At 38.2% G+C, this 23,006-nt stretch overlaps 7 protein-coding genes across 9 annotated transcripts; 5 read left to right on the forward strand and 2 right to left on the reverse strand.

The window, feature by feature from the left end:
• The first annotated feature begins 1,084 nt into the window (after window positions 1-1,084).
• Window positions 1,085-2,707, forward strand: LOC117615859 (probable N-acetyltransferase HLS1-like). The gene is made up of 3 exons (XM_034345021.1): window positions 1,085-1,267; window positions 1,441-1,571; window positions 1,837-2,707. The coding sequence occupies exons 1-3, from the start codon at window positions 1,085-1,087 to the stop codon at window positions 2,705-2,707; spliced, it is 1,185 nt and encodes a 394-aa protein (XP_034200912.1).
• A 403-nt stretch (window positions 2,708-3,110) lies between these two features.
• LOC117615857 (aldehyde dehydrogenase 22A1) lies at window positions 3,111-8,588 on the reverse strand. Its single transcript, XM_034345020.1, has 14 exons — window positions 8,146-8,588; window positions 8,018-8,064; window positions 7,590-7,694; window positions 7,226-7,353; window positions 6,859-6,981; window positions 6,400-6,553; window positions 6,054-6,157; window positions 5,880-5,958; window positions 5,333-5,428; window positions 5,040-5,177; window positions 4,725-4,940; window positions 4,436-4,627; window positions 3,623-3,766; window positions 3,111-3,525 (listed from the first exon to the last, which is right to left on the reverse strand). Exons 1-14 carry the CDS (start codon window positions 8,255-8,257, stop codon window positions 3,370-3,372), a joined length of 1,794 nt encoding a protein of 597 aa, XP_034200911.1. The 5' UTR covers window positions 8,258-8,588; the 3' UTR covers window positions 3,111-3,369.
• Window positions 8,589-9,387: 799 nt separating this feature from the next.
• On the forward strand, window positions 9,388-12,185 carry LOC117617233 (UPF0481 protein At3g47200-like). The gene is made up of 2 exons (XM_034346530.1): window positions 9,388-9,434; window positions 10,837-12,185. The coding sequence occupies exon 2, from the start codon at window positions 10,863-10,865 to the stop codon at window positions 12,183-12,185; it is 1,323 nt and encodes a 440-aa protein (XP_034202421.1). The 5' UTR covers window positions 9,388-9,434; window positions 10,837-10,862.
• A 762-nt stretch (window positions 12,186-12,947) lies between these two features.
• Window positions 12,948-14,713, forward strand: LOC117636851 (universal stress protein PHOS32). Its single transcript, XM_034371558.1, has 4 exons — window positions 12,948-13,251; window positions 13,479-13,588; window positions 13,711-13,829; window positions 14,185-14,713. Exons 1-4 carry the CDS (start codon window positions 13,077-13,079, stop codon window positions 14,273-14,275), a joined length of 495 nt encoding a protein of 164 aa, XP_034227449.1. The 5' UTR covers window positions 12,948-13,076; the 3' UTR covers window positions 14,276-14,713.
• Window positions 14,714-15,060: 347 nt separating this feature from the next.
• Window positions 15,061-16,316, forward strand: LOC117614383 (pectinesterase inhibitor 10). Its single transcript, XM_034343185.1, has one exon. It carries the CDS (start codon window positions 15,091-15,093, stop codon window positions 16,066-16,068), a length of 978 nt encoding a protein of 325 aa, XP_034199076.1. The 5' UTR covers window positions 15,061-15,090; the 3' UTR covers window positions 16,069-16,316.
• A 373-nt stretch (window positions 16,317-16,689) lies between these two features.
• Window positions 16,690-19,755, forward strand: LOC117616805. Of its 3 annotated transcripts, none has more exons than XM_034346231.1 (7): window positions 16,690-16,880; window positions 17,295-17,685; window positions 18,026-18,632; window positions 18,736-18,833; window positions 18,910-18,999; window positions 19,088-19,215; window positions 19,335-19,755. In XM_034346231.1, the coding sequence occupies exons 2-7, from the start codon at window positions 17,332-17,334 to the stop codon at window positions 19,477-19,479; spliced, it is 1,422 nt and encodes a 473-aa protein (XP_034202122.1). In that variant the 5' UTR covers window positions 16,690-16,880; window positions 17,295-17,331; the 3' UTR covers window positions 19,480-19,755. The 3 variants fall into 3 exon arrangements, with proteins under 3 accessions (XP_034202122.1, XP_034202121.1, XP_034202120.1); XM_034346230.1 differs by having other exon boundaries at window positions 17,302-17,685; XM_034346229.1 differs by having other exon boundaries at window positions 16,690-16,876; window positions 17,302-17,685.
• A 284-nt stretch (window positions 19,756-20,039) lies between these two features.
• LOC117614051 (ubiquitin-conjugating enzyme E2 32) lies at window positions 20,040-22,520 on the reverse strand. Its single transcript, XM_034342728.1, has 5 exons — window positions 22,229-22,520; window positions 21,759-21,890; window positions 21,580-21,664; window positions 20,896-21,059; window positions 20,040-20,808 (listed from the first exon to the last, which is right to left on the reverse strand). Exons 1-5 carry the CDS (start codon window positions 22,337-22,339, stop codon window positions 20,377-20,379), a joined length of 924 nt encoding a protein of 307 aa, XP_034198619.1. The 5' UTR covers window positions 22,340-22,520; the 3' UTR covers window positions 20,040-20,376.
• Between the last annotated feature and the right edge of the window lie 486 nt (window positions 22,521-23,006).

The following is a 23,006-nucleotide window of genomic DNA, read 5'->3' on the forward strand; positions in this document are numbered from 1 at the left end:
AGCATCTTTAACTGATATGTCAAACTGGTATGTGAATATGAAATGACAAAAATTAAAAATAAAATTATTTCAACTGAGTAACATATAGATGGAGTTAACAATTTAACAGTGTGTAAAACTGAACAATACGAAAATGTTGCTAAACCCTTCGAACAAAAAAAAAAACCTTGTAAGCTAGGTGGTGGTGAAAGTAGAGGTGGGGTTGCACTAATACATGAGAATGTTGCTGTGTAATCAATTATGGGAAGCACCAAAACCAAGAGTGTGACCATGTGAAACTAAGTGAGGCTTGGTCATGTACACTTGTACTGAAAACAAGCCCATTCACAACTTCAAAGACATATTTCTGGAACTCTTCTGGCACCGATTCACACTTTGGTTTGTGATTGTGGTGTACAGTTAAAGGAAATCTGACCCCCTACTCATTATCATGTTGAAAGCTCAAGTAATAATTCTTGCACTTGCTGTTTTTAGTCCTAGAGGTCCTGTCAGAAAGTTAATTTCTTCTTTTACTTTCAAACTGGAACCCCCAGTTACCAGGTACTGTCCCATGTTAGATATATATATGCATACATAATGTATGCTGTAATTGTTGAAGCAAAGGTTAAAGGACACTGAGCCCACAATAATGAATGGGAAGACTAGTTTCAAACAACAGCTAGCACCTCATCTGAAACTAACAAATGAGCACACAAATGTACAGCAAAATACACAGATCTACAGAAATGATTACAAATATTCCCTGAATCGCTTTGCAATATCATTGTTCCATTTTTCTGGTGCAGCTCGTGTAGATAGCACAAGAATAGTATTTTATTTATTTATGAATTATGAATGCATCAAGTTCTGGTCCAATGTGATTTATGGTACTGAGACTGCTGACAGAAGTAACCAGCCACAAAAAATGAAAAAAGAGAAAGAAAAGAAAAGAAAAAAACAAATTATAACATAGGTAGCTAGCCTAGCCTAGCATATAAGAATGCAATAAGAGGCACTTGTGGCAGCAAACCAAATTGAAGATTGTTCTCCACTTCAAATCTTATAACTTTGCTTCTTTTAGCAAGAAAGAAAAAAAAAAAAAGACATGGTTGACAGTACAGAGAACAAGGTTCTTATAAGGGAATTCAATGCAGACACAGATAGAGAAGTGGTGGGGAAGCTAGAGAGGAACTGTGAGCTAGGGTCTAAAAGGGGGGTCTCCATTTTCACTAACATGATGGGTGACCCTTGTTGTAGGATTAGGTTCTACCCCCTTCATGTTATGCTGGTGGGTTAGGGTCACTTTTTCATATCTCATAATCATTTTTATGTCTCCTCCAATAAGCAATAACATTTGCATGATTTCTATATTATTTTTGTACTGCTTTTCTATGTGGAAACCCGTGTCCCCCTCTGGACTTTATTAATGTATAATGATCATTGCATTAAAATGGCCTACAGGTAGCAGAGCTGCTCGAAAATGGGGAGCTTGTTGGAGTGGTTCGAGGATGCATGAAGCATGTAGGCACTGGTTTTGGGGCAAGCTATGAGATAGGTTGCATACTAGGCCTTCGCGTCTCTCCTTCACACCGGTATTTCTACACTTTGTTTATCAGATAGAATGGAGTTTGGAAGAAATCTTCTTCTCTGAGCAACAAGTTTTCATTTCTGAATTGCCAATACAATCTGCTGCAATTGAGTGTAAAAGCTCTGACTCTTTCTGAACTGAGTTGCAGCATATTGGAAAAGCTAAATTATCTAAATAAGCATGAGATTAATAAGTTCTAGCGGTCTCAAGTATAAATATAAAGAATTTCTTTTATGATGGATTAACTTTTATATGTTTGTCTGGTTTAGGCAGATGGGAATTGGATTGAAACTCATGAACTCAGTGGAGGAGTGGCTGCTGAGGAAGGGAGCACAGTACACATTCCTGGCAACCGAAAAGAGCAACATCGCCTCTACAAATCTCTTCACTTTCAAATGCAATTATGTGAACCTCAGCTCACTAGTCATATTTGTTCAGCCAATTTGTTCCCCTATTGATGATCTGCTTCCCCAAGAGATAAAAATAGAGAAGCTGCACATAGACCAAGCAATTTTCTTGTACAAAAATAAGCTAAGAGGCAAAGACATGTATCCGACAGACATCGATGTGATCTTGAAGGAGAAGCTGAGCCTCGGCACTTGGGTCTGCTATTTCAAAGAACATGGTTGGATCAACTTAAACACCGAGGAAAATGGTAAGGACATCACCAGTAAAACTCAAAGCTCTTGGGTAATCTTTAGCATATGGAATACATGTGAAGCTTACAAGCTTCATATAAGAAAGTCTCATCCACTAAGGTCTTTTCATGCTACCCTAAGCCATGCAAGGGAGAAAATATTGTCCTGCCTAAAATTGCCTGTCCGTGTCTCCATGCAGAGCTCCTTCGGGTTTCTGTTTCTCTACGGGATTCATGGAGAGGGAGAGAAGCTCGGGGAGCTCATGAAATCTGTGTGGAACTTCGCATCACGGTTGGGACAAAATGTGAAGGACAGCAAGTTGATTTTAACTGAGCTGGGGTTGTGTGATCCTCTCATAAAGCATGTCCCCAAGGATTCCAATATGTCATGTATCAATGATGTATGGTATGCGAAAAGCTTGATTAGCCACGCTGATGAAAAAGATGAACTGCTGCTGAAGGGACAACTAGGTAATGTGTTTGTTGATCCAAGAGAATTCTAGGGTTCATTACTAGGCCAACGTTCCAAAAACAGCCTTGGCTGATCAACATACCAATGCTATTATCATTGTATTTGTATATTCTTATTTTGGTTGCTTGGAATGTTGTTAATTATTCAAGAGAGCAAACATCTCTAGATTTTGGGTTTGGAATTTGGAGTTTCGAGTTAAGCATTAGAGCTTTTGGGATTGACATTTTGGGTTTGCGTTTTCGAGTTTCACGGCATGACTTCGAGGTTTACCAGTTTGAGGTTCGAGTTTTGGCCAACACAAAACTCTAACCACAAGACCCAAACCCCAAACTAAAACGTCTAATCCCAAACAGAAAAATACCAACCGGGAACCCCAAGACCCGATAGTTGTTCAAAAGAATATACAAAATCAGTATTTCTACAAGTCTTAGAGAGACCCAAAATACCAGCCGCGATCATTGCTTCAAACAAACTCTGTTTCTATATTCAAAATCAGAATTTCCTTGAAAGGATTGGACAAGACATTCAAAGCAGAAGCATTCTGTAACTAAAAAAGAACCAGAAGGAAAAACAGAAGCAATTAGGTTGATGCTCAACAATAGCCATGATTCTGAGATCTATGGGAAGTCAAAATCCACAATATATTGGATCTCGGTTAACTGATGAAAATGTTCCAATCCTCATGTGATCTACTCAGTCATCTCTTCTCTTACTGTTAGCAGGAGAGTTTTGCTCTGTAAGAATCTTTAGAACATTAACCAATGCTCGCAAACGGTCCCAAATGTTCATGCCGTAGAGTGCTTCAACTAGTGACTCCTGGAACTCAAAACCATTATCTCCAACAGGATACTACAGTTGGTCAAGCAAGAAAATCAGTCAGATTTGTAGAATTTCAGAGACACAGAGAGAGATGAGATGATATTACAGTTTAGTTTTGAAATCTGACCTGAATAGGCTTTGGTATCTTGGTTTTAATGTACGGCCACCATCTATCCTCAACAACCGACTTTACAAGACAACAAGCTCGCAATCCTTCTACACCAGCAAATCTTCCAAATCCACTGTCTTTTACACCGCCAAATGGCAGGGACTGGAAATTCATGAGACATCTTTAGTTCATTGGATTAACAATGTCACCATGATATAAAATCTTTCATTAAAAGAAATAATAATGCGTGATGTTTCAACGAGGATACGCTTGAACTAAAGAGATAATATAAGGCGGTAAAATTCTTTTGTGTTCTGAAGAATATTCATGAATGGAAAGCATTCCTTTGAGATATATGATATCAGCTTCATATTGTATCGCTGAATTGTCTAAACTCAGACCTCAGAAAAGAAAAACTGTCTAATCTAATCAATGAAAGCATTTTCTTTCTCTTCTTAAAAAGAAAAACAAATCAATGATCACATTAATTTTTTAGAATAAGTTCACATCCAGCCTTTCTGCTATCTCTAAAGCAGGAAATTATTCATAGTTCACTATTAAACGAAGAAACAATGTATCATCTAGTTAAGTCAGTAAAGTCTCTTGTCTATCCAAAAAATATGAGTAAAGTTGCATGAGCCCTGAGATAGACTCCCACCTTCACCAATGTTGGAGGGGTTTTATAATATCGGAGAGGGCTACCTCCAGTTCTATAACCCACAGGCCCAATAAGACTTTAAAGGACCCAGAGAAAGAAGAAAAAAAAAGAAAAAAAGAAAAAGGAGAAACAAGACACATTATTAACTGCCGACCACTTTAAAAAATTATTACCTGACACATGTATGTTGATGCGAAATCATTGATTGCAGCAACTCCACAATGTATCTGGGAAGCTATCTCTTTTGCACGACGCTGGCTGCCAGAAAAAACAGCACAGCCAAGTCCATATTTTGAGTCATTAGCAAGCTTGACAGCCTCCTCATCAGTGCTAAATTTCATTATTGGCATGATTGGTCCAAATGCCTGCAAAAATGTAGAAAGAAATTCTCCATGTAACTAATTAAAGATTAAAGGTACATGTGAAAATGCTATGTAGAACAAACTATACGACTTTCGCTACCTCCTCTTGCATCAACTTCATCGTGTGATTTACATTTTCTATTACAGTAGGTGGGAAAAACTGATCAACTGCGCCTTCACCAATATGGCCAACACTTCCCCGAACAACAAATTTTGCTCCTTTGTCTAAGGCATCATTTACAAGGTTTTGAAGCCTTTCAGAGTGCTCTTGCAAACATATAGCTCCCATATCATACTTTCCAGCAAGTGGTGGACCCTAGAAAATAAGATAAATGAAAGAATCATGAATTTTAAACATTAAGTAGTTAGATTCATCTTCCTTATAATAAAAAACATGATGAAGGGGCATACTTACAGCAGTAACAGATTTTACAATCTTGGAAACTTGGCTGACGAATGAAGAATAAATGTCCTCGTGAACATAAAATCTCTCAGCCCCAGCACAGTTCTGTCCACTTGACTGAAGAACAGCTCTCACAGCAATTTGGGCAACCTAAATTGAGTAGTTTAGTCTCCTATTAGGTCACATAGTGTTAAAGAATACAAAAAAAAAAAAAAAAAAATCTAATTCAAAATGTCATTCTCCAATTGAATGTCCAAGCATGGTAGACATCATAAAACACTAGTAAAGGTGGGAAAAATTCATACATGTTCCACATCTGCATCTTCACAAACAATAAATGCATCTTTTCCACCAAGTTCTAGTGTAACTGGTATAAGCATCTCAGCAGCATTTCTCATTATCTGCAGACATAATAATTTCAAAAATGACATGATGTATCCGAATTTACTACTGAAATAAAACTTGTGTAATAGATGAAATATAGAAAAATTCAGTTAAAATCATTTCTAATGTATGATTTAACCAGAATTTTATAAACTCTTCAAAACTTATCAAAATTTTACGAGGAAAGTGAGAGCTTAGATCAAATGGCCTTTTTTTTTTTTTTTTTTTTTTTTTTTTTTTTTTCTTAATTTTTTTTTTTCCCTATTAGGCCAGGGCTATTAATCTAGGGTTGCACAGTCAGGTTTTAGGGTTTAACTTTCAGAACATTTGGAGCAAAAGAAACAAATTAACTAATAATTTGAGAGCTATTAGAGCGAAAGAAGGATTAGAAGTTTGGAAGTAAGAAGCATGTTTCAGGAATTAAACAAAAACAAGAAATCTAACCAATCAGCCAAAAGAAGACCATACCATCTTACCCACACCAGGTGATCCGACAAATATTATCTTGTCAACAGAAGAAACCAGCGCTTCTCCAGTTTCAGCGAACCTAGTGAGGAAAAAGGATTGATTATAGGGAGAAAAATAAACAAGACTAGAGAGAAATCCCACCCAAAAAAGAATAAAAAATAAAAAATTAAATACCCAGTTATTACGTCAACAAGATTTTCAGGTGCTCCTACAGCAGCAAGGGCTGATTGGATTATTCGGAAGTAGAAACAACCAGACCAACTTGCATGTTCTGAAACCTACAATTAGAAGTTTATGGTTTTCTGACAAATTAACAAAACAAGCTTTACAACAAATCCTTAGAAGCCAGTTTTTTAATGATACATAGCCTCAATCCACACAACCAACAACAGCTACCAAAACTGAAAGGAATAAGTTACTACGGATATAAAACAGGTGCAATGGTGTCTGATTCTGACGAAAGACACAAAGTACAGATAGTGATTAAAGTAAACAACAGTGACATTCCAACATTAACTACCTTAATCACAATACTATTTCCAGAAAAAACTGCTGCCAGCATTGGATTAAAGATATTATGAAATGGATAATTCCATGACACAATGGCACCAATAACGCCAAGCGGGTGGAATTCCACTTTGGATTTCTTGTGAAGCATTGACCTTCCAGAACATCTGAAATTTTGTTCATGAACAATATAATCACAATACAGTATTGAGAAAAGTAAGGAAAGGTAAACACTCTTTATCGGGAAAGAAAACCAAAAATTGGATAGGAAACGGTAAAACTTATTTAATGATAGGGTGCATATCCAGAAAAGAGTACAGTAGAAGAGCTCAAGCAATGCAAATATTAAAATGTAGATTGCCACTGAGATATATCAAGACAACAAGATATACGTCACAACACCTTGTTATGTCAGTTGAATTAATAGTGATTACATAAGATATAGAAAATGCAATAAGGAACAAGCAAATACCTGTATTCAGGCTTTAGCCAACGCTCACCCTCTGAAAGGAGCCATGTGATCTTCTCACATGTTGTCATTATTTCCCCTAGAGATGCATCTACCATTGTCTTCCCCGTATCACGTGAAGATATTCTAACGAAAATGGTATATGTAAGTACACAAAATAATATAGAAAAAGACGATAAAGGTTGAATCCATGTAAATAGATTACTAACTTTTTTAACAAAAGATAAACCCTACATAATACTTCAGATCACAGTAAGGATGAAAAGTAGATTTCAAATTAGCATGCACAGGCTCATGCATAGAGAGAGAGAGAGAGAGAGAGAGAGAGAGAGAGAGAGAGAGAGAGAGAGAGAGAGAATAGAGTACTTACTCACATATAAGCTCTTGGTGTTCAATTATATACTTTAGAAGAATCCGGAGAAACTGGCGTCTTTGCTTGAAGCTACTCTTTGCCCATATTTTCTGTGCCTTCCTTGCTTGTGCTACCCGCTCCTTGACCTGAGAATACACATTTACAAAGCGAATTTCCCAATAGTTGTGATATATCATTTGAGCTCTGTGCCAAAGTGCCAAACCAGGTGCTATGTAGGCACAAAATCAATTTCATCACCTTAATGCCAAATGGAACAAAGATCCTATCCATTTAGAATGCAGCAAAGAGGAGTACAATGCAACAGTTTCCTACACATTCAATTCACCAATCCCCAAATCCAAACATGCATAACATGACTAACCTCATCTGGTGTCAGTGCAGGGAAATATCCCAAGTATTTCATGGTTGCAGGTTCATAGCACTGAACCTTCGTCTCAGCTTGCGGTGTCCTTCCCCTCGGAGGTACCTGCACATTAAACACCAATGAGAGGCAGCCAATTGGATGCTGCACATAATCACATTCATACAACTCAAACAATGTAATAACCTTAAGCACCCATAAACTAGCAAGAAACAGTACAAAGTGAAAAGCAAATTTGAATCTAATTATAAGCAATTTAAGTACATCCACAACTATAATTAGCTAAGTTTAACTGATAAGAAAGTAAGTAACATCGACAAATGCAAAGAATTTAACTACAATCAAGAATTGAAGAGAAATGCTTACAAAAAGATACAAATTTTAATAAAAACTACAACCAAAAGACAAAAGCTTTGAGAAAAACTCACATATATGAAACCATTCTCCTGCGTCTGGTTCCCATCATCATCCAACACTGCCATTGATTAAACCGCGCCAATCAATCACCAATACAAAAGAAACATATAAATGGCGAGAGAGAGAGAGAGAGAGGTACCATCAGAAGCGTCGACTTCGATGGAAGGCACATTAGGGGGAATGAGCATAAAGAGGAATTTGCAAATGGCGTAAGCGAATCCGAGGACGAGCAGAGGCCACCAAAACGCCATCGTTTCGAAGCAGAACACAAATCAAAAACCTTTTTTCTGCTGAACCCCTATAGTGTTCTTGCAAATAAGAATCAGAGACAATGCTCAAGAGAAGACTGATGGGTAAAGTTGCGTTTTTTGTTTCTTTCTTCTGTTTTCAAAGAAAACAAAAATGAAAACTGAATAAAAACAAAAGCAATGGAAACAGATTCTCGGACTTTACTCTACTTTTTTATTGGGTATTCCACTTTCTTCGTCGAGAAATTTAATATGGACGGCCAAGATGGCATCTTGAAGACAATCTCCTCAGATAATGATGTAAAGTTTCGAGTGAAGATTGAGACTGAACTGAAGTGAGGGAGAGAAACGAGGGGTAGTTTGTTTAGTTTTACAACTTCTCGTGTATATCCGATCAATCACGTGACATCCCATGGCATGGCACGTGATATCTAAAATCTACATACTGGATTTTGTTTTTTTGGGTAAGAATCTATATACTGGAATTGATATCTTCTCACACAGAAAAATACCACTAAAAATTTTATACGTAAGGTGAACGGAAATTCATCAGATTACAAGAACTATTTATTCATTAATTATATTGTTACAAATTGTCATGTTAAAAAGTTGTCACGCGTAACATGTCGTAATTGATTAAGAATAGCAAAATATTGTTATTCCCGATTCATACAAGTGTTTCTCCTCAATAGTCTCATGACAATAAGCCAAAACAAAAAGCTAACAAAGTAGAGAGAGACCTCGATGATGCGTTCATATTTAAAGCCACAGTGAATTTACTATAACTAATACTTAAATTTACTTTTAAGCAATTATATTTAGCTTTACCTTCGGACAAAGCTATGCTTTGGTTTCCATAATTCTTTTTTCAGAAGGAATACTGCTCTGCGGAGTGCAGTTCCTTGTAATTTATTGCATTCTGTTTGACAAACTGCTCAAGTTAACATAGATTCCTGTACCGTCAGACCAAAAATTTCTACCCAGATTTTGGTCCTCCACAAGCTGAGTCTTCTTTTATTAGTTGTGAAAGTTTTGGGCTTACATATAAGTAGCTCCTTGGTTTCCTGCAACCATGAAATGCTCATCAAGTTTTGTTGTGAAAACAATGGAAATGCTAACGACTGGGCAAAATAGCCCCATCTGAGCAGCTCAGCTACATTTTCCTGTTGATTACAGCAAGGTACACTGATTCCTGAACCATTCTGCTATTATTTTCTCTGTATATTCTGTCTTAGAAATGTTTGCCATGAATGTATATCTATATGAACAAGGTACATTATATTGGAATTATTCTATCCAAGTGGTAAGAGCCAAATATAATAGTTTCTGCTGTGGCATCTGTTCTGCCTGCAGGTCAGAGAAACACTCATTTTATATATCAAGAAAATGGGTTTTCCTGACTTTAGCTTTTCAAGTTAGTCTTACTCAATTTACTGTGTAAAAAAATGTTGTGATTTTCCATGCTTAGGTTGTAAATCATTTCCCAATATTTTCCAGTTTTACTCATATCTTGTAAGCTGGGAAGGCAGGGGAACAACAAGGGAGATCACTATTATACTTAATATAGGGCCCAAATTTTTTTTTTTAAAAAAATTCTACATGAGATGGACTTTAGAAATACACTCAAAGCTCATTTACAACATAATAAAGAGGTTTTGAACTTCCTAAAAATTACAACATTGCTATCAATTTATTAAAATAAGCCCAACTCAAAAACTTCATAAACCCAAAACACGCAATAGGGCATCAAAGTAATTTAATAACCAAAATTAAATTCAATAGGGCCAGCTGTCATTCTTTGGGTTTGTTTATAGAAATTAAATAGTGTAAGGTTTATCTATATCACTAGTGCTAAGAATGGGTATATAACTAAATATTTCGAAGAACAAATCCAAGACTTTACCACATTTACTACGGGCCAGTTTGGCATTGCTGTGCTATGAAAATAATCGTTGTCAGATTTGCTATGAGAGAAAACAGTTTAGCGTTTGGTAAACTTTTTGTTAAAAGTGTTGTTGGTGCTGATTTTAGCATAATCAGAAAATGATTGCTGCATAATCATTAAACCCAATACCTCTTCAAAACTGATTCCTACATAATCAAAAAATGAAAGCACCTCATTAGCTGCTTTTCCTTATAGCTTTCTCTCACATCAATTTTTAACAATAAGTGATTTTCTTATAGTTTACCAAACTGGTTGGGCTTCCCAAATTTAAAAAAAAAATTCACTTCTCACTCCAAATAAGCAATGCTAAACTGGCACTACGCGGGTTACAATTAAATTAAGATATCTTATGTTTGCTGCTTCTCAATCTTATCTGATAAACAATACCAGACCCTCCTTACCCATTTTTGCCTAATTGTTGTGCTATTTCAAGGTTTTATACCAACATTGTGAAACCAAAGTGAAGGAATTTGTTAAAAACCTTTTTCTCCCCGGAGAAAGAGAAAAGTTAACATGAATAGTTCACATATGAGACTCTAGTTCTGTATCATGCTTGTATTGATCTAGAGAAGAATGGCATTGCATTTTCTGTTGAGAGTTCCCGATACTCAAATTGAGGGCTTTTCTTTTTGCATAGAACAAACCACAACTTCTCTTTGAAAGATGGAAAACAACCAGATATCAGGGAGACAGCCAAAATTAGGAGACCATGTCTCGATTGAAATCACTCCTGAGCATGATGAACTTGTATCTTCTATCAAGGAAAAGATGGAAAACATTGCTGTATCAGTCTGTATCTTCAGAGTCCCCCAGGAACTTGGCGAGCATAACGAAAAGAAATATACTCCTGATCATGTTTCCATTGGTCCTTTGCACCGTGCAAAACAGACTAGAGTGCCGCAAGATGATAAGTGGCGCTATTGTTATGCACTCCTCAATCGAAAACCGAATTTAGAAGCAACCTTGAACATCTGCGTGAAAGCTCTTCGAGAGTTGGAGCACAAAGCACGAAGATGCTATGAGGGAGAGATTGATATCAGCAGCAGTGATGACTTTGTTCAATTGTTGCTAATTGATGGCTGCTTCATCATTGAGCTATTTCTGAAGTTTGCCTACAAGAGCCTTAGGTCCCGGAGAGACCCTATATTCACCAAGCCTGGGATGCTTTTCGAACTGAGATGTGACATGGCATTACTAGAAAACCAAATTCCTTTCTTTGTTGTTCAAAGGCTATTTCAATTAGTACCACTTCCTCCAAAATGCAACGAGCCACTCAATGAGCTCGCGTCCCGGTTCTACAGAAGAATAATACCAGGAGATGATGAGCATGTTATCAAAGACAAATTCAATCAAGAAGGGTATCATTTACTTGATCTAATTCGGCATTGTATCCTCCCAACAAATCCGAAATTGCATCTGAAAGAAAATGTGCCTCAAAAACATTTGGATTGTGCCAAAAAGCTTAAAAGTGCTGGCATTAAATTCAAGACGGCTACAAGCCAAAGTTTCTTGGACATCAAGTTTGCTCATGGTGTTTTCAAAATCCCACCTCTTGAAGTCCATCATTGCACAGAAACACTTCTTAGGAACCTCATTGCACTTGAGCAGCGTCAGCTTGATGATACCATACAGCATGTCACATCTTATGCCTTCCTCATGGGGTGCCTCATCACCTCCGAGAAGGATGTGAAATTACTTCGGCGGAGACAGATTCTCATCCACGATGACAAGAAGGATAAAGAGGTTTTTCAAATGTTCGAGAAGCTTTGCAAGGAGATCAAGCTGATGGATTTCTACTATGGGAGGCTTTTTCAAGATGTGGCTGAGTACAAGAGCAAAAGTTGGCATGAAAAGCGGCAGAATTTGGACACACATCTCAAAACTCCGACTTCAGTTATGGTGTTTGTTGTTGCAATTTTGCTTCTTCTTCTCACCTTTGTTGGAGCTTGCTTTTCCATACTCTCCTTTGCTCTCCACCATGTTTAGAACAAACAACCCCTAATCTATACACACTTGATGAAACCAAATTTATATATTATATGATTGTTCAATACACAATTAATAATATGATTTCACAATGATTGATTTTGGGTTCAGTATTTCTTTAATATATCCTGAACAATAAATAATGCATTATAACTTTAAATAACATAGCATTTACAAAAAAATATAATGTAATTGTATCATATTTACTAATTACATTACTCATCATGCCTCTAACAAATGAAATAAATAAATGCTATGCAAATGCTTTCCACATAAATTTCGCTATACACATTATAATCAAACATCAAATTTGGCCCCAAAAAAAGAAAAAAAAAAGAAAAAAAAGAGCAGTCGGTAAAGTCTTTAGATCAAGTTGTATCTTGCCTTCAATCTCAACCTCATGAAGGGAATAAAGCCATCCCATCTAATAAAGCGTTTTATTTTTTCAACTGTCTGGATTTTCATTTATTTTTTTTCTCGCATTTTGGGGCCAACAGACCCGACAGACAGAGTGACACGCAGAGCATCACACGTACCCTTCTGCATATTTGACCCGGGCATTACTCTGTCGTGTCTTATGCTAATAATTCAAAGCAAAGACTTAAACCTCCTATCCATCACATGAGCACCACATCTCCTAAACATCCACCGTCGGATGGTCATCACTAGCCTCAGGACCCCACCCGGAGAACCATCCAACGGTTCACATAAACTAACAAAATATCACAACAAGTGGCACATCACATCACTACACACCCTTTGAACTTTCTATCATGTTGGTGGCCATAGCCAATTGCATAAAGAGCTCTTCTTTCTCACCCTTTGAACTTTCGGTGTTCTTTCTTCTGACCAACTTTTCAGATAAAGAAAATCCCACAAACACGGAGAAAGATGGGAGAAAGGAGAATTGGAGTGGCGGTGGATTTCTCGGCTGGCAGCCGGGCAGCCCTGAAATGGGCAGTGGACAACGTTGCCCGGCAGGGCGATTTCCTCATCCTGGTCGTCGTTCGTCCTGAAGAGAACTATGAGCAAGGCGAGATGCAGCTCTGGGGAGTCACCGGTTCCCGTATGCCCTCTCTCTCTCTCTCTCTCTCTCTCTCCGTGTCATATAAATCTATAGGTCTTTTATAATTAACTCTCTCTCCTCTGTTAATTGTCAGCTCTGATCAAGATTTCCTGGTTAAAGTTTGAAACTTTTCTGTTTCTTTTGCTTATTTGGTTTAAAGTTTTAATTTTGATTTCTGGATTTTGTTTGTTATGAGTGGATGCATGATAAATTGACTCACTTTGCAGCTTTGATCCCTGTGGTTGAGTTCTCTGATGCCAACGTTATGAAGAAGTATAAAGTGAATCCTGACCCTGAAACCTTGGACATCGCCAACACTGCGGCTAAGCAGAAAGAGGTTGGCTGCAACTTGGTTTTATTAATTATTCAGCTCATCATACTAATTGAGCTCTGTTTCAATGATGTTCTTGCACAATTGAATAATGAAGTGGTGTTTTGTGACCTTGTGATTTGGAGCAGATTACGGTGGTGATGAAGATCTACTGGGGCGATGCGCGTGAGAAGATCATTGAGGCTATTGACAAGATTCCCTTGAGCCTCCTTGTTATTGGAAACAGAGGCCTTGGCAAGCTCAAGAGGTACCAATCACAAACTCAAATCAATTATTTCTTGATGCATGAATTTGAGTTTGTGTTACAACCACATGTTTGTTGTTTTGGAATTTTTGAGTTTGGTTGAGGGAGGCTGCCATTGCTTTCCAGTTCGTGCTTGGCTGCTTTCTTTGGTTATCAAGTTCCTATTGACTTCTTGGGGCCCATGATGGCAAATAATAATCTAATGGCTACCATAGACTTTTCTTCACAGTTATACTGTTTGTACTGTTATGAAACGTGGGTTTGTGAATCAAACCACTTTGGATAATTAAAATAAAAAAATCCTCATCTAATTTCTTTTGTGTTTTGATTGGATCTGGATGTGTTTGTTGTTTTGCAGAGTCATCATGGGCAGTGTCAGCAACCATGTGGTAAATAATGCTTCCTGTCCAGTTACTGTAGTGAAGAACAATGCGGACCAGGAAAGCTAAATCCTTTGTCCCCCAATGCCTTGCTTGGTAAATAAGTGCAATGCTGCCTCTGGTTCAATTGCTTCCTTTCCTGCAACTGCAAGCCGTTTTTAGTTTGCCTAAGATTTAGTTAAAATTATGTTTTCAACTGTTTGTTACTGTATCTTGAAGTTGGACAGATTCCATGTATGTATATGCTGGAGTTTGTGTATGCGTATAGCGTATATATGAGTTCAGCATGTGGCCGATATTGGTGATTTTGTTCTTAGAATTCAAGGGCTAATTAACTTGTATACAAGGTTTCTCCATTGCCATGCACCTGGGTTGGAACTTCAGGGGAAGAGTCTTTTGCTTTTGGAAGAGAGGGTATTTACCTATGTGTGCAAGTGCTTGTAGCTCAAGTGGCTAAGAGAATTTATATCCTTTGTATAAAAAAAACTAAAACTTTTGGATTGACAATCCATTCCATGCTCTGATTAATATTAAGCAATACCAAGAAAGGCCAAAGATGACCAATCCGTGTTTGCTCAACCGTCAACATTAATTTCTCCCTTTATTTTAGAATGTCCACTTTCTATTTTTATTTGAAGAGCTTAAACTATAGATCATTTAGAAGATTAGCCTTTATCAGGTTTTGCGGTATGCGGAGAGAGAGAGAGAGAGAGAGAGAGAGAGAGAGAGACCATCCACCTATTATAGGAGATTGAATTGCAGTCCTCTCATTCTAAAGCTAATGGTGAAAAAAAGAAAAAGAAAAAAGGAATGAGCTAAAAGAAGTGAATCCCATTCATAGCCAAAAAATCCGCAAACCAAGCTAATGGGAGTCCTCTGCATGAATGACCAACCAAACCAACTCCCAACATAAATCTCCTTTCAAAAGCTCTCATTCCTTCATTTTCTTCTCTTTTAGTTTCTCCCACCCTGCAAACAACTCAGAAACAACAATGGAGCCAAAGTACTATACTCAATCACCTCTCATCATCTTATTTTTCTTCCTCTTTTGCTTCAACTTTGCACAAGCCGTTTGCAAGCCTCGGAATTTAAATTTAAGGTACCTAACTATTCCCTCTACATCACCAAATTCTCCTTCAAACTCGCAGCCGGCTATGTCCCCTACTAAGCCACAGCCGGGTCAATTCTTCCCTTCATGGCGCCCAACAGGTCCTCCACCAAGCCGTACTGCATCAGCCCCAAACCCTTCTTCACAGCCTCCAGAAAAACCACCTCCTGCTGGCAATTCTATGTCTCCTTCACCTTCCTCCACATCCTTTCTTCGCCACCCTTCTGATAATCCCAAAGACAGCCCGCGCAGCAACCTCTTCACACAATCTACATATCCCAAATCAGCTTCATCTTTTGTCCCACCTAACCCAGCAATCCAACAAATATGCAAAAACACTGACTACCCTGATATGTGCGTCTCATCTGTGGCCCCTTTCCTACCATTAGTACCCAAGCTGGACCCTGTAGCTGTGCTTGAGATGACAATCAAGGCAGCCACGACGCATGCCAAGTTGTCGCTAGCCGCGGCCTCAAAACTTGTGCTGATGAATAACATTGCCCGTGGCACAGCCGCTGCGCTCAGTGATTGCAAGGACATGTACGGTGATGCCTTGGATGGCCTTCAGAGTGCAATGGATGCAATCCAGAGCCGTGACATTGGCACGATCAATAGCATGCTCAGCGGGGTGGTGACAGATGCTGTGACATGCGGGGATGGGTTTGAAGGAGAGAATTCTCCGTTAGGGGATTATGATGACAAGCTTCACAAGATGGCCAGCAATTGCCTTGCCATTGCTTCCTTGATCAAGTGATCATGATATATAAATCTTCAATTGCTTCCATTTTGCTTTTGTGCTGTCTCTTTTAATTTGTAAAAGAGAAACATAAAATATATATAGCTAGACAATTGGGAAGAGTAGATGTAGGAATATGTTAAACAAGTACCAGCATGTATCATTTGGAATTACTTGTATAGACATATATATACTTGGTTATGAAAGAATGTTATGCAAATACTCATAAATTTGCATCTTTGCATTCAAACCAAGGATTTTGAATATTTGAATTTGTATTAGGGAGCTTTTATTGGCACTCTAAAGTCTTGTAAAAATAAAAGGAAGAAATTACATTTGAAGGAATGCATGATGACTTTTCTAGAATGGCGAATAACGGTTTCCCTTATTATAAGACTGTGTTATGAGATTTTTGAAATACTAATCGGTTCATCAAATCCACATATATTTCACTACTTTATAAATTTAAGATCATATGGACTTCAAATAATCAAGAAGAAATGGTGTCTCAAACCTTTGGTTGTTATTTATCGTCAACAACCTTTTCTGTTTGGGCTTGAGGCCTGTCCACAAGCCCATGACTGGTTCATCAACATATGACCTGCTTAAAAATCTGCACTAATTAAATGAAGGAAAAACAAAAATGGAGGAAAATGAAGCAGATAATGGAGTTCCATTTTCATGCTTTACCAAAACTAGTCCCAAAATGGCAAACTCCACTCTCTCACACTCGGAGCATTAACTCCTGGAGTCTTCCTTTGCAGCAACCTAGGGTTTCTATTCGCTTCATCGCTTATGCTTCGTGCTACTCCCTGCCTTCTTCAATGTAAGTAAGTGCTTTTCATGTCGTCTTCGTTTCCAGTTTCCACATTTCTTTTTCAATTCTCTGTTCGTTTCCACGGAGAATGGTTTGACAGAAAATCTGAAACACCAACTCAAGAAAAGAAGCTAAATTGTAAGGAGGTACCTTTTTTTTTGGTTCTTCTTCTTAGCTTGAAAGTAGAGTAAGAGTGGACGTTGGTGCGGCCTTAATTTTCCGTTTGGTTGCTTAGAAACGAAAATGTTGTCTCTAAGAACTTAAAAATCCATGGCGAAACCACGGCAATGAAAATATTTAAGCTTCAGTATGTTGCTGGTTTTCGTTTTCTGTCATAAACCACTTGTTGGTGCCATTAGATTTGTGCTATCATATTTATTTATTTCTTACTCAGGGATTTGTTTATTTATTTATTTTTATATTTGAGGTAAAAGCATAAGAGCACTGCAGCTATTTGCGCGTAAATGGAAAGTTTCGTTGGAGCTGGGCTTTCACCTGGATGTTGCATTGTGAGGAAGAAGAGGAGTGTTGTAGCACAAAAACCTCGCTTAGATCCCCCCATATTTTCACAGAGCTCTAATATTTTTCCACCCTTTGGAAACATTGATAAGGATCAGAATAATAAGGAGAAAGTAGTTCTTTTTGATGGATTGGGAAGGGGGAACAAGCTGAAGAAGTTAAAGCTTAAGCTTGGAGGTGTTACTCATACAATCCACACCAAGTATACAGCAGATTTTGGCTGTGGTGGTGGCTCTTCCATCGCTAAATCTTCAAGCTCGATCGATGCCTTCACACCCCAACTGAAGCCCCTTCCTCAGGTTCCTCACTCTGATTCTTGTAATTATTGCAACTGTTAATATGTCTCATTTTGGACCACCTGTATAAGTGGAATTTATTTTTTTAACCTGTCTGATTTTCCAATGAATTTGATTTTTCTTCTGTGTAATCACAACTGTAATGACAATGAACTCTTTAAAACGTTTGTAGTCCAATGATGGCTATTTTGGTTTCACAAGTTACTTTATAGAAAGAAATACCCCCATTTTTAGAAGGAATTGTATGTGACTTGTTCCGTTTTTCATGTTTCCAAAATATGGATGCCTTGTCATTTTACTTTTCACCCAGATGAGAGCTTGTTTAGTAATATTGTTGATGCAGGATGATGTAGGCGGAGGTCCCTTCTGTTCTGATGGGGGAAATGGCTTTGGAGTTAAACGAAAAGACCACTTGAAAGTTGATTCTAGTTCTAGAAAGGAGTATTCTTCAAAAGGAAAAATCTTTAAGGAAAGTGCTCCAATGGATAATGAACCAGTTCGTAAGAGCAAGCGGGTTCCTAAGAGATGTGTCTTAGATGCGGATGAGGATGATGATGAAGATGAGGAAATCCGATTCCTTGGAAGACTAAGTGATTCTAAGGTTGCTCGTTCAGAGAGAATTCAAATGAATGATGACTTTCATGGAGATGCTAATGGAGAATATAAATCATCAAGATTGGGAAAAGATAGGAGAAACAAGTCAAGATCAGAGAAAAAGTACAAGGACAAAGACTATTTGGAAGAAGAGGAAGAACTGGCATCTGATGATGAGCCTGAACCAAATGGGAAGAAGCTGAAAAAGGGATCTCTTTGTTTACCTCCAGAAGGGTGGAAAGAATCACCCCCAACTACACGTAACCGTGCCCTCCAGTCCGGAAAAGATATTTTAACTGGTGCTGGTTCAGGTTTTCATGAACTTGCAACTGATTTGCTTCCTGCCCCATCTAAAAGTGCGCATCTTCTCTCTTTGTTTATTGCGTAATTCTGGTTATATTTATATGCATATGTGTACTAAACTTGTTTTCAGTTTTTCTGTTGGCTGGTTGACCGCAGGAAAGGAGAAAGTCTCTGAAGTGGAACGACAATTAAAGAAAGCTGAGGCTACACAGAGACGTAAAGTACAGTCAGAGAAGGCAGCTAGGGAAGCTGAGGTTTGGCCTTTATATCAGGTTTTATAATATTATCTCAGGTGACAAATGTAGAAACAGTCTCACTTCTAATTTTTAGGCTGAGGCAATCAGAAAGATACTTGGTCAAGATTCGAAGAAGAAGAAGAAGGAAGAAAAACTGAAGCAGCAAAGGGATGAATTGATTCAGGTATTTGGAAATTATTGAATATTTGTCTTCTTTTTCTCATGGCTGTTTGAATTTGTTATGATGCAGTGTTGACTATAATATTATGCAGGGAAGGACTGGCAGTGCTGTCACACTGGCACCGAACACTGTCCGATGGGTCATCGGTCCTAACGGAACGATCGTTACATTTTCTGATGATATTGGTCTGCCGGGTATATTCAGTCCAGTGCCCTGCAGGTACTGCATTTGCTTCCTTCTTACCATCCCCAGTTTTTTTTTTTAAAATCTTTAAATGTTGCTTTTGCTTCATGTAACTGGCACGTAAATTTGATGATTTGGGGATTTGTGTTATTTAGCTATCCTCCCCCACGTGAAAAATGTGCGGGTCCAAATTGCACGAATGCATACAAGTATCGGGATTCCAAGTCGAAGCTTCCTCTGTGCAGTCTTCATTGTTACAGGGCAATACAAGAAATGATGCAGCCTCTAATTGCTTGCTGATATCATCTCCCCCTGCCCATCATTTTGAACCAATTAATATGTTTGATGTAGGCAGACGGATAATGGAAACTCATCATTTTGAAGTCATGCTGGAATTGCGCTAGATCATCCCCTTCAAATTGTCCACTAACCACTAATGTTTTGTTAGGATAAGCAAATTATGCTGTAAGTGCAATTAATTAGAGTAGTTATATGAAAAACGGATGTGTTTCAATGCTGCATTATAATTAGTGGCTTGTGCTAATTTTGGCGCGAGGGAAACATGTTTAAATCAAATAATGCTATTTTCTGACTGCATATGCACCACCAAAAATCCACGTGGACCTCTGTTGCCAAACAAAAACATGGCCACCGTGTTAACGTTTTGACTTCCCATGCCCTTATAACAAAGTCTTGTGCTAGTTGTTTTGTTACTGGAGAAAATGAGTACGTTAATTGAAAATAAATAAGATGAAAAATTTCGATTGATCCGTAGGCAGGGACGAATTATAATAAATTGTTCCAACCCGAGACATAAACAAAGACAAGGATAATCTTTCTAAAGCAAAAAAGACTCGGGAAATCGAAAGTAACCTTAACTACAAGGTCTGGCCAAAATGAATAAATGCATCGTATGCATAAAGGTGGTCACCGGTCACCAGAATTTTCATATATCAAAGAGACTTTCATATATTGAAGATTTGTCAATTTCTGTGACATGAATATGTTTCTGGGATGACCAAGCTTACAAATGCAAAACAGGTTAAGTTTACTTACAATTGTATACAATAAGACGATCATAATAGATAATAGATCACAAATTCTCCAAATAGATGTAAAACTTTAAACAGAAGTCTTTTAGCTACTATAAGGCAAAGGCATCTTCTGTTACCAAGGCAGTACCAATCATCTCTAAATCTAAGATCCATCCATGAAAACAGCACCGTGTCCGCTAGATTTCATAAACTTCTTAAATAGAAGAACCATAATTGCAATGGTAAGTCCAACAGCAGCCCATGTGAACAAGCGATCATCGGCCGGTTTTTGTACTTTCATTTCTTGCCTTTGTAGCAGCTGACTTGATCCACCGGAAGGAGCTGCATTCAATGTCCTTGCTACTTCAGGGCCTCGGTTACCATTCAAAGGGGCTTCCTGTACTTCTTCAACAATCCTGTCCCCTACTGCTGGGTTTGGAGACCCTTCTGCAGCAGCTTCCCCAGCAGGTGTGGCTCCATCATTTTGGGAACTCACCTGAACCTCGCCTTCCCTGTTTGAAGGATGCTCTTTGGAATCCTGTGAGGGGCTCAGTTGAGGAACAGGTGGTACCTTGCTTAGCATACATTCATGAATCTGTGAAATTAACATATCCGTTAGCAAGTTTTCGTCATGAAATGCTAGTCTATGTTGATTGCAATGAAACTTTCAGTAGGTATGTACCTCATCAATTAGCTTCTGACGTTCAACAGTGCCATATCTTGGGGCTGCTGCACGAGATTTGATGGCCAGGGAACGCCTTTCTTCCTTCTTGTATTCTACTGAACCCAATGCACCATTTGGGTTGGTGGGCATAAATGCAATAAGTGCAACTAAAGCAGTTCGCACTGCAAACAGCAACAGTACATTAGCAAGATGAAAATAAAATGTCACAACTCAAATTTCGGCTGTCTTTCCCATTAGCACGCAGACCATATTCCCAATCCCGATTAAAATGTCAATAACTGAATAAATACACACTAAGAATAAAAATAGGAAGAGATCAAAACACGTCACATTATAGAAAACAATGGATGAAGCCAAGACAATTAGTTCAGGTTGCGGCATGGACTTATAGTGATTTGGTCATTGGACTAAGCAGTCCAGTTCCAACTCCATTTCAAGCCAATCATGGTTTAGTGGTGTATCTATCTATTAAAATGTTATGAGTTCAGGTGTGCATGATTGGGCTAAGCTTGGATGCCCCTTACTAAATGCATATTGGAAAATTGCTAAACCTATCCGGCATGAGTGAACCACATTTAGCTACCTAGTAATCAGCTTCCAAATTTGAACATCATATGAAAGTTTGTCTGCATTATACACTACTAATAGCATACACAATCCCTCAGAAAGAATGAAACTCACCGCTCCATGATGGCTGCCAGTGCTCGGGATGATGATTCGATATGCTTAAGCAAATCTTGGTTTGGGTTTCGAAGCGACCATTTGGCTGCAAGTAAAGTAAATAAGCCAACACCCTAATAATGAAAACTAACCCAATCAGCAAAAGAGCCCATAAACCTCAAAAAGCAAGAACCTATTACCGTCAACAACATAAATGAAGGAGGCTTGAATGGGTATTCCGCCGGCAACTGGATCCGCCCATGATAAATCCCACCCTCAAATTCGGTTTCACTAGGGCCTCTGATTGCAAATTGCCAGTCAAATATGTTCTCCTGAAAACAAATACCAATGAGCTAACAACTACAGATATCGACAGATTGATAATTAGCATTTTGGCCAAACAACATGCCCAATTCCAATAGCGGAAAAGCGAAGAAACGAAGTGACCAATTATGCCCAATGTCTTCTTCAAAAAACCACAACAAATTATCTTAGAACAAATTCGAATGCTAAAAATCCCATTCAGCTCGAACCCAATACTCAAAATTCAAATAGAATTGAAATTCATCTATCAAAATCTTAACTTACCCATCAAAGTGAAATTAAACCTTGAGTCAAAGATCAATTACATAAAATAAAAATGCAAGGGCATGGGAAAAGTAAAAATAACCTCGAGGGGGAGGCTCATGAAATCGTCGGAGGGATTGGATTGCATCTCCTTAACCTCCTGTAGAATCCGCTTCACCGCTGGGTTCTTCAGGTTGTACTTGTCCTCCGCCATCACCCTCCGATCCGATCCGATTCGATTCGATTCGATTTTGTTCGATCTGCGCAGATCTGAACCGATCCACAACCACCTCTTCCGGTTAACAAAACTTTAAATTTACAATTATGATACGAAGCGGAGAGAGGAAAGAGACCTGCCGGTGTTTATAGGTGTGATTGAGATAGCACTCGCTGATTTTTGTTCGTTCTTCGCCACGTCTTCTGATGTGCGTTTGGTTACGTGTCATAATATTACTGGATACTGTGGAGCTAACTTTGTTTATGGTAAAGTGACTTGTTGGATTAATTGGGTAAATTAAATCCATCGCACACCACTCGGCCTTATGCCATACAGGGCCTCAACTTCAGAAATCTTCAAGTCCAAGCCTGCTCAATTGGTGTCTATGCCCTTAATTTAAGTTATTTATTGTGAATGACAATTCCCGCAGGTTGGAGGGACATTGGTACGTAATGCAAGTTTAGGGAGACTCAAAATCAAATTAAAAGTTCGGACGAACAAAGTGGCACAAGGTCCGGAGTTAAGGGGTATTGTTAAATTTTTTCCCTTTCAATTTATTTCAGGTGATGATTTTGATACTCCAAAATCAAGAAGTTTAAGCCCAACATTATAAATTCCCCCTTCCCAACACAAAAGTAAAAGAACTTGATTATAGAATCTTACC

The sequence above is a fragment of the Prunus dulcis genome, chromosome 1 (assembly GCF_902201215.1).
Source record: "Prunus dulcis chromosome 1, ALMONDv2, whole genome shotgun sequence".
Classification (NCBI taxonomy): domain Eukaryota; kingdom Viridiplantae; phylum Streptophyta; class Magnoliopsida; order Rosales; family Rosaceae; genus Prunus; species Prunus dulcis.

Excerpts from the sequence above, each read along its gene's own strand:
- LOC117615859 (XM_034345021.1), top strand. The coding sequence starts at position 1,085 with ATGGTTGACAGTACAGAGAACAAGGTTCTTATAAGGGAATTCAATGCA. Across the intron at positions 1,268-1,440 it reads ACCCCCTTCATGTTATGCTG|GTAGCAGAGCTGCTCGAAAA; the intron begins GTGGGTTAGGGT and ends AATGGCCTACAG. Across the intron at positions 1,572-1,836 it reads CGCGTCTCTCCTTCACACCG|GCAGATGGGAATTGGATTGA; the intron begins GTATTTCTACAC and ends TGTCTGGTTTAG.
- LOC117614051 (XM_034342728.1), bottom strand. The coding sequence starts at position 22,339 with ATGGCGGAGGACAAGTACAACCTGAAGAACCCAGCGGTGAAGCGGATT. Across the intron at positions 21,891-22,228 it reads TCATGAGCCTCCCCCTCGAG|GAGAACATATTTGACTGGCA; the intron begins GTTATTTTTACT and ends ATTTGTTTTCAG. Across the intron at positions 20,809-20,895 it reads GTCAGAAGCTAATTGATGAG|ATTCATGAATGTATGCTAAG; the intron begins GTACATACCTAC and ends TTAATTTCACAG.
- LOC117617233 (XM_034346530.1), top strand. The coding sequence starts at position 10,863 with ATGGAAAACAACCAGATATCAGGGAGACAGCCAAAATTAGGAGACCAT.
- LOC117636851 (XM_034371558.1), top strand. The coding sequence starts at position 13,077 with ATGGGAGAAAGGAGAATTGGAGTGGCGGTGGATTTCTCGGCTGGCAGC. Across the intron at positions 13,252-13,478 it reads CTGGGGAGTCACCGGTTCCC|CTTTGATCCCTGTGGTTGAG; the intron begins GTATGCCCTCTC and ends CTCACTTTGCAG. Across the intron at positions 13,830-14,184 it reads GGCCTTGGCAAGCTCAAGAG|AGTCATCATGGGCAGTGTCA; the intron begins GTACCAATCACA and ends GTTGTTTTGCAG.
- LOC117614383 (XM_034343185.1), top strand. The coding sequence starts at position 15,091 with ATGACCAACCAAACCAACTCCCAACATAAATCTCCTTTCAAAAGCTCT.
- LOC117615857 (XM_034345020.1), bottom strand. The coding sequence starts at position 8,257 with ATGGCGTTTTGGTGGCCTCTGCTCGTCCTCGGATTCGCTTACGCCATT. Across the intron at positions 6,982-7,225 it reads CACCAAGAGCTTATATGTGA|AATATCTTCACGTGATACGG; the intron begins GTAAGTACTCTA and ends CATTTTCGTTAG. Across the intron at positions 6,554-6,858 it reads TGGCTAAAGCCTGAATACAG|ATGTTCTGGAAGGTCAATGC; the intron begins GTATTTGCTTGT and ends ACAAAATTTCAG.
- LOC117616805 (XM_034346231.1), top strand. The coding sequence starts at position 17,332 with ATGGAAAGTTTCGTTGGAGCTGGGCTTTCACCTGGATGTTGCATTGTG. Across the intron at positions 18,633-18,735 it reads GCTTCCTGCCCCATCTAAAA|GAAAGGAGAAAGTCTCTGAA; the intron begins GTGCGCATCTTC and ends GGTTGACCGCAG. Across the intron at positions 19,216-19,334 it reads TTCAGTCCAGTGCCCTGCAG|CTATCCTCCCCCACGTGAAA; the intron begins GTACTGCATTTG and ends TGTGTTATTTAG.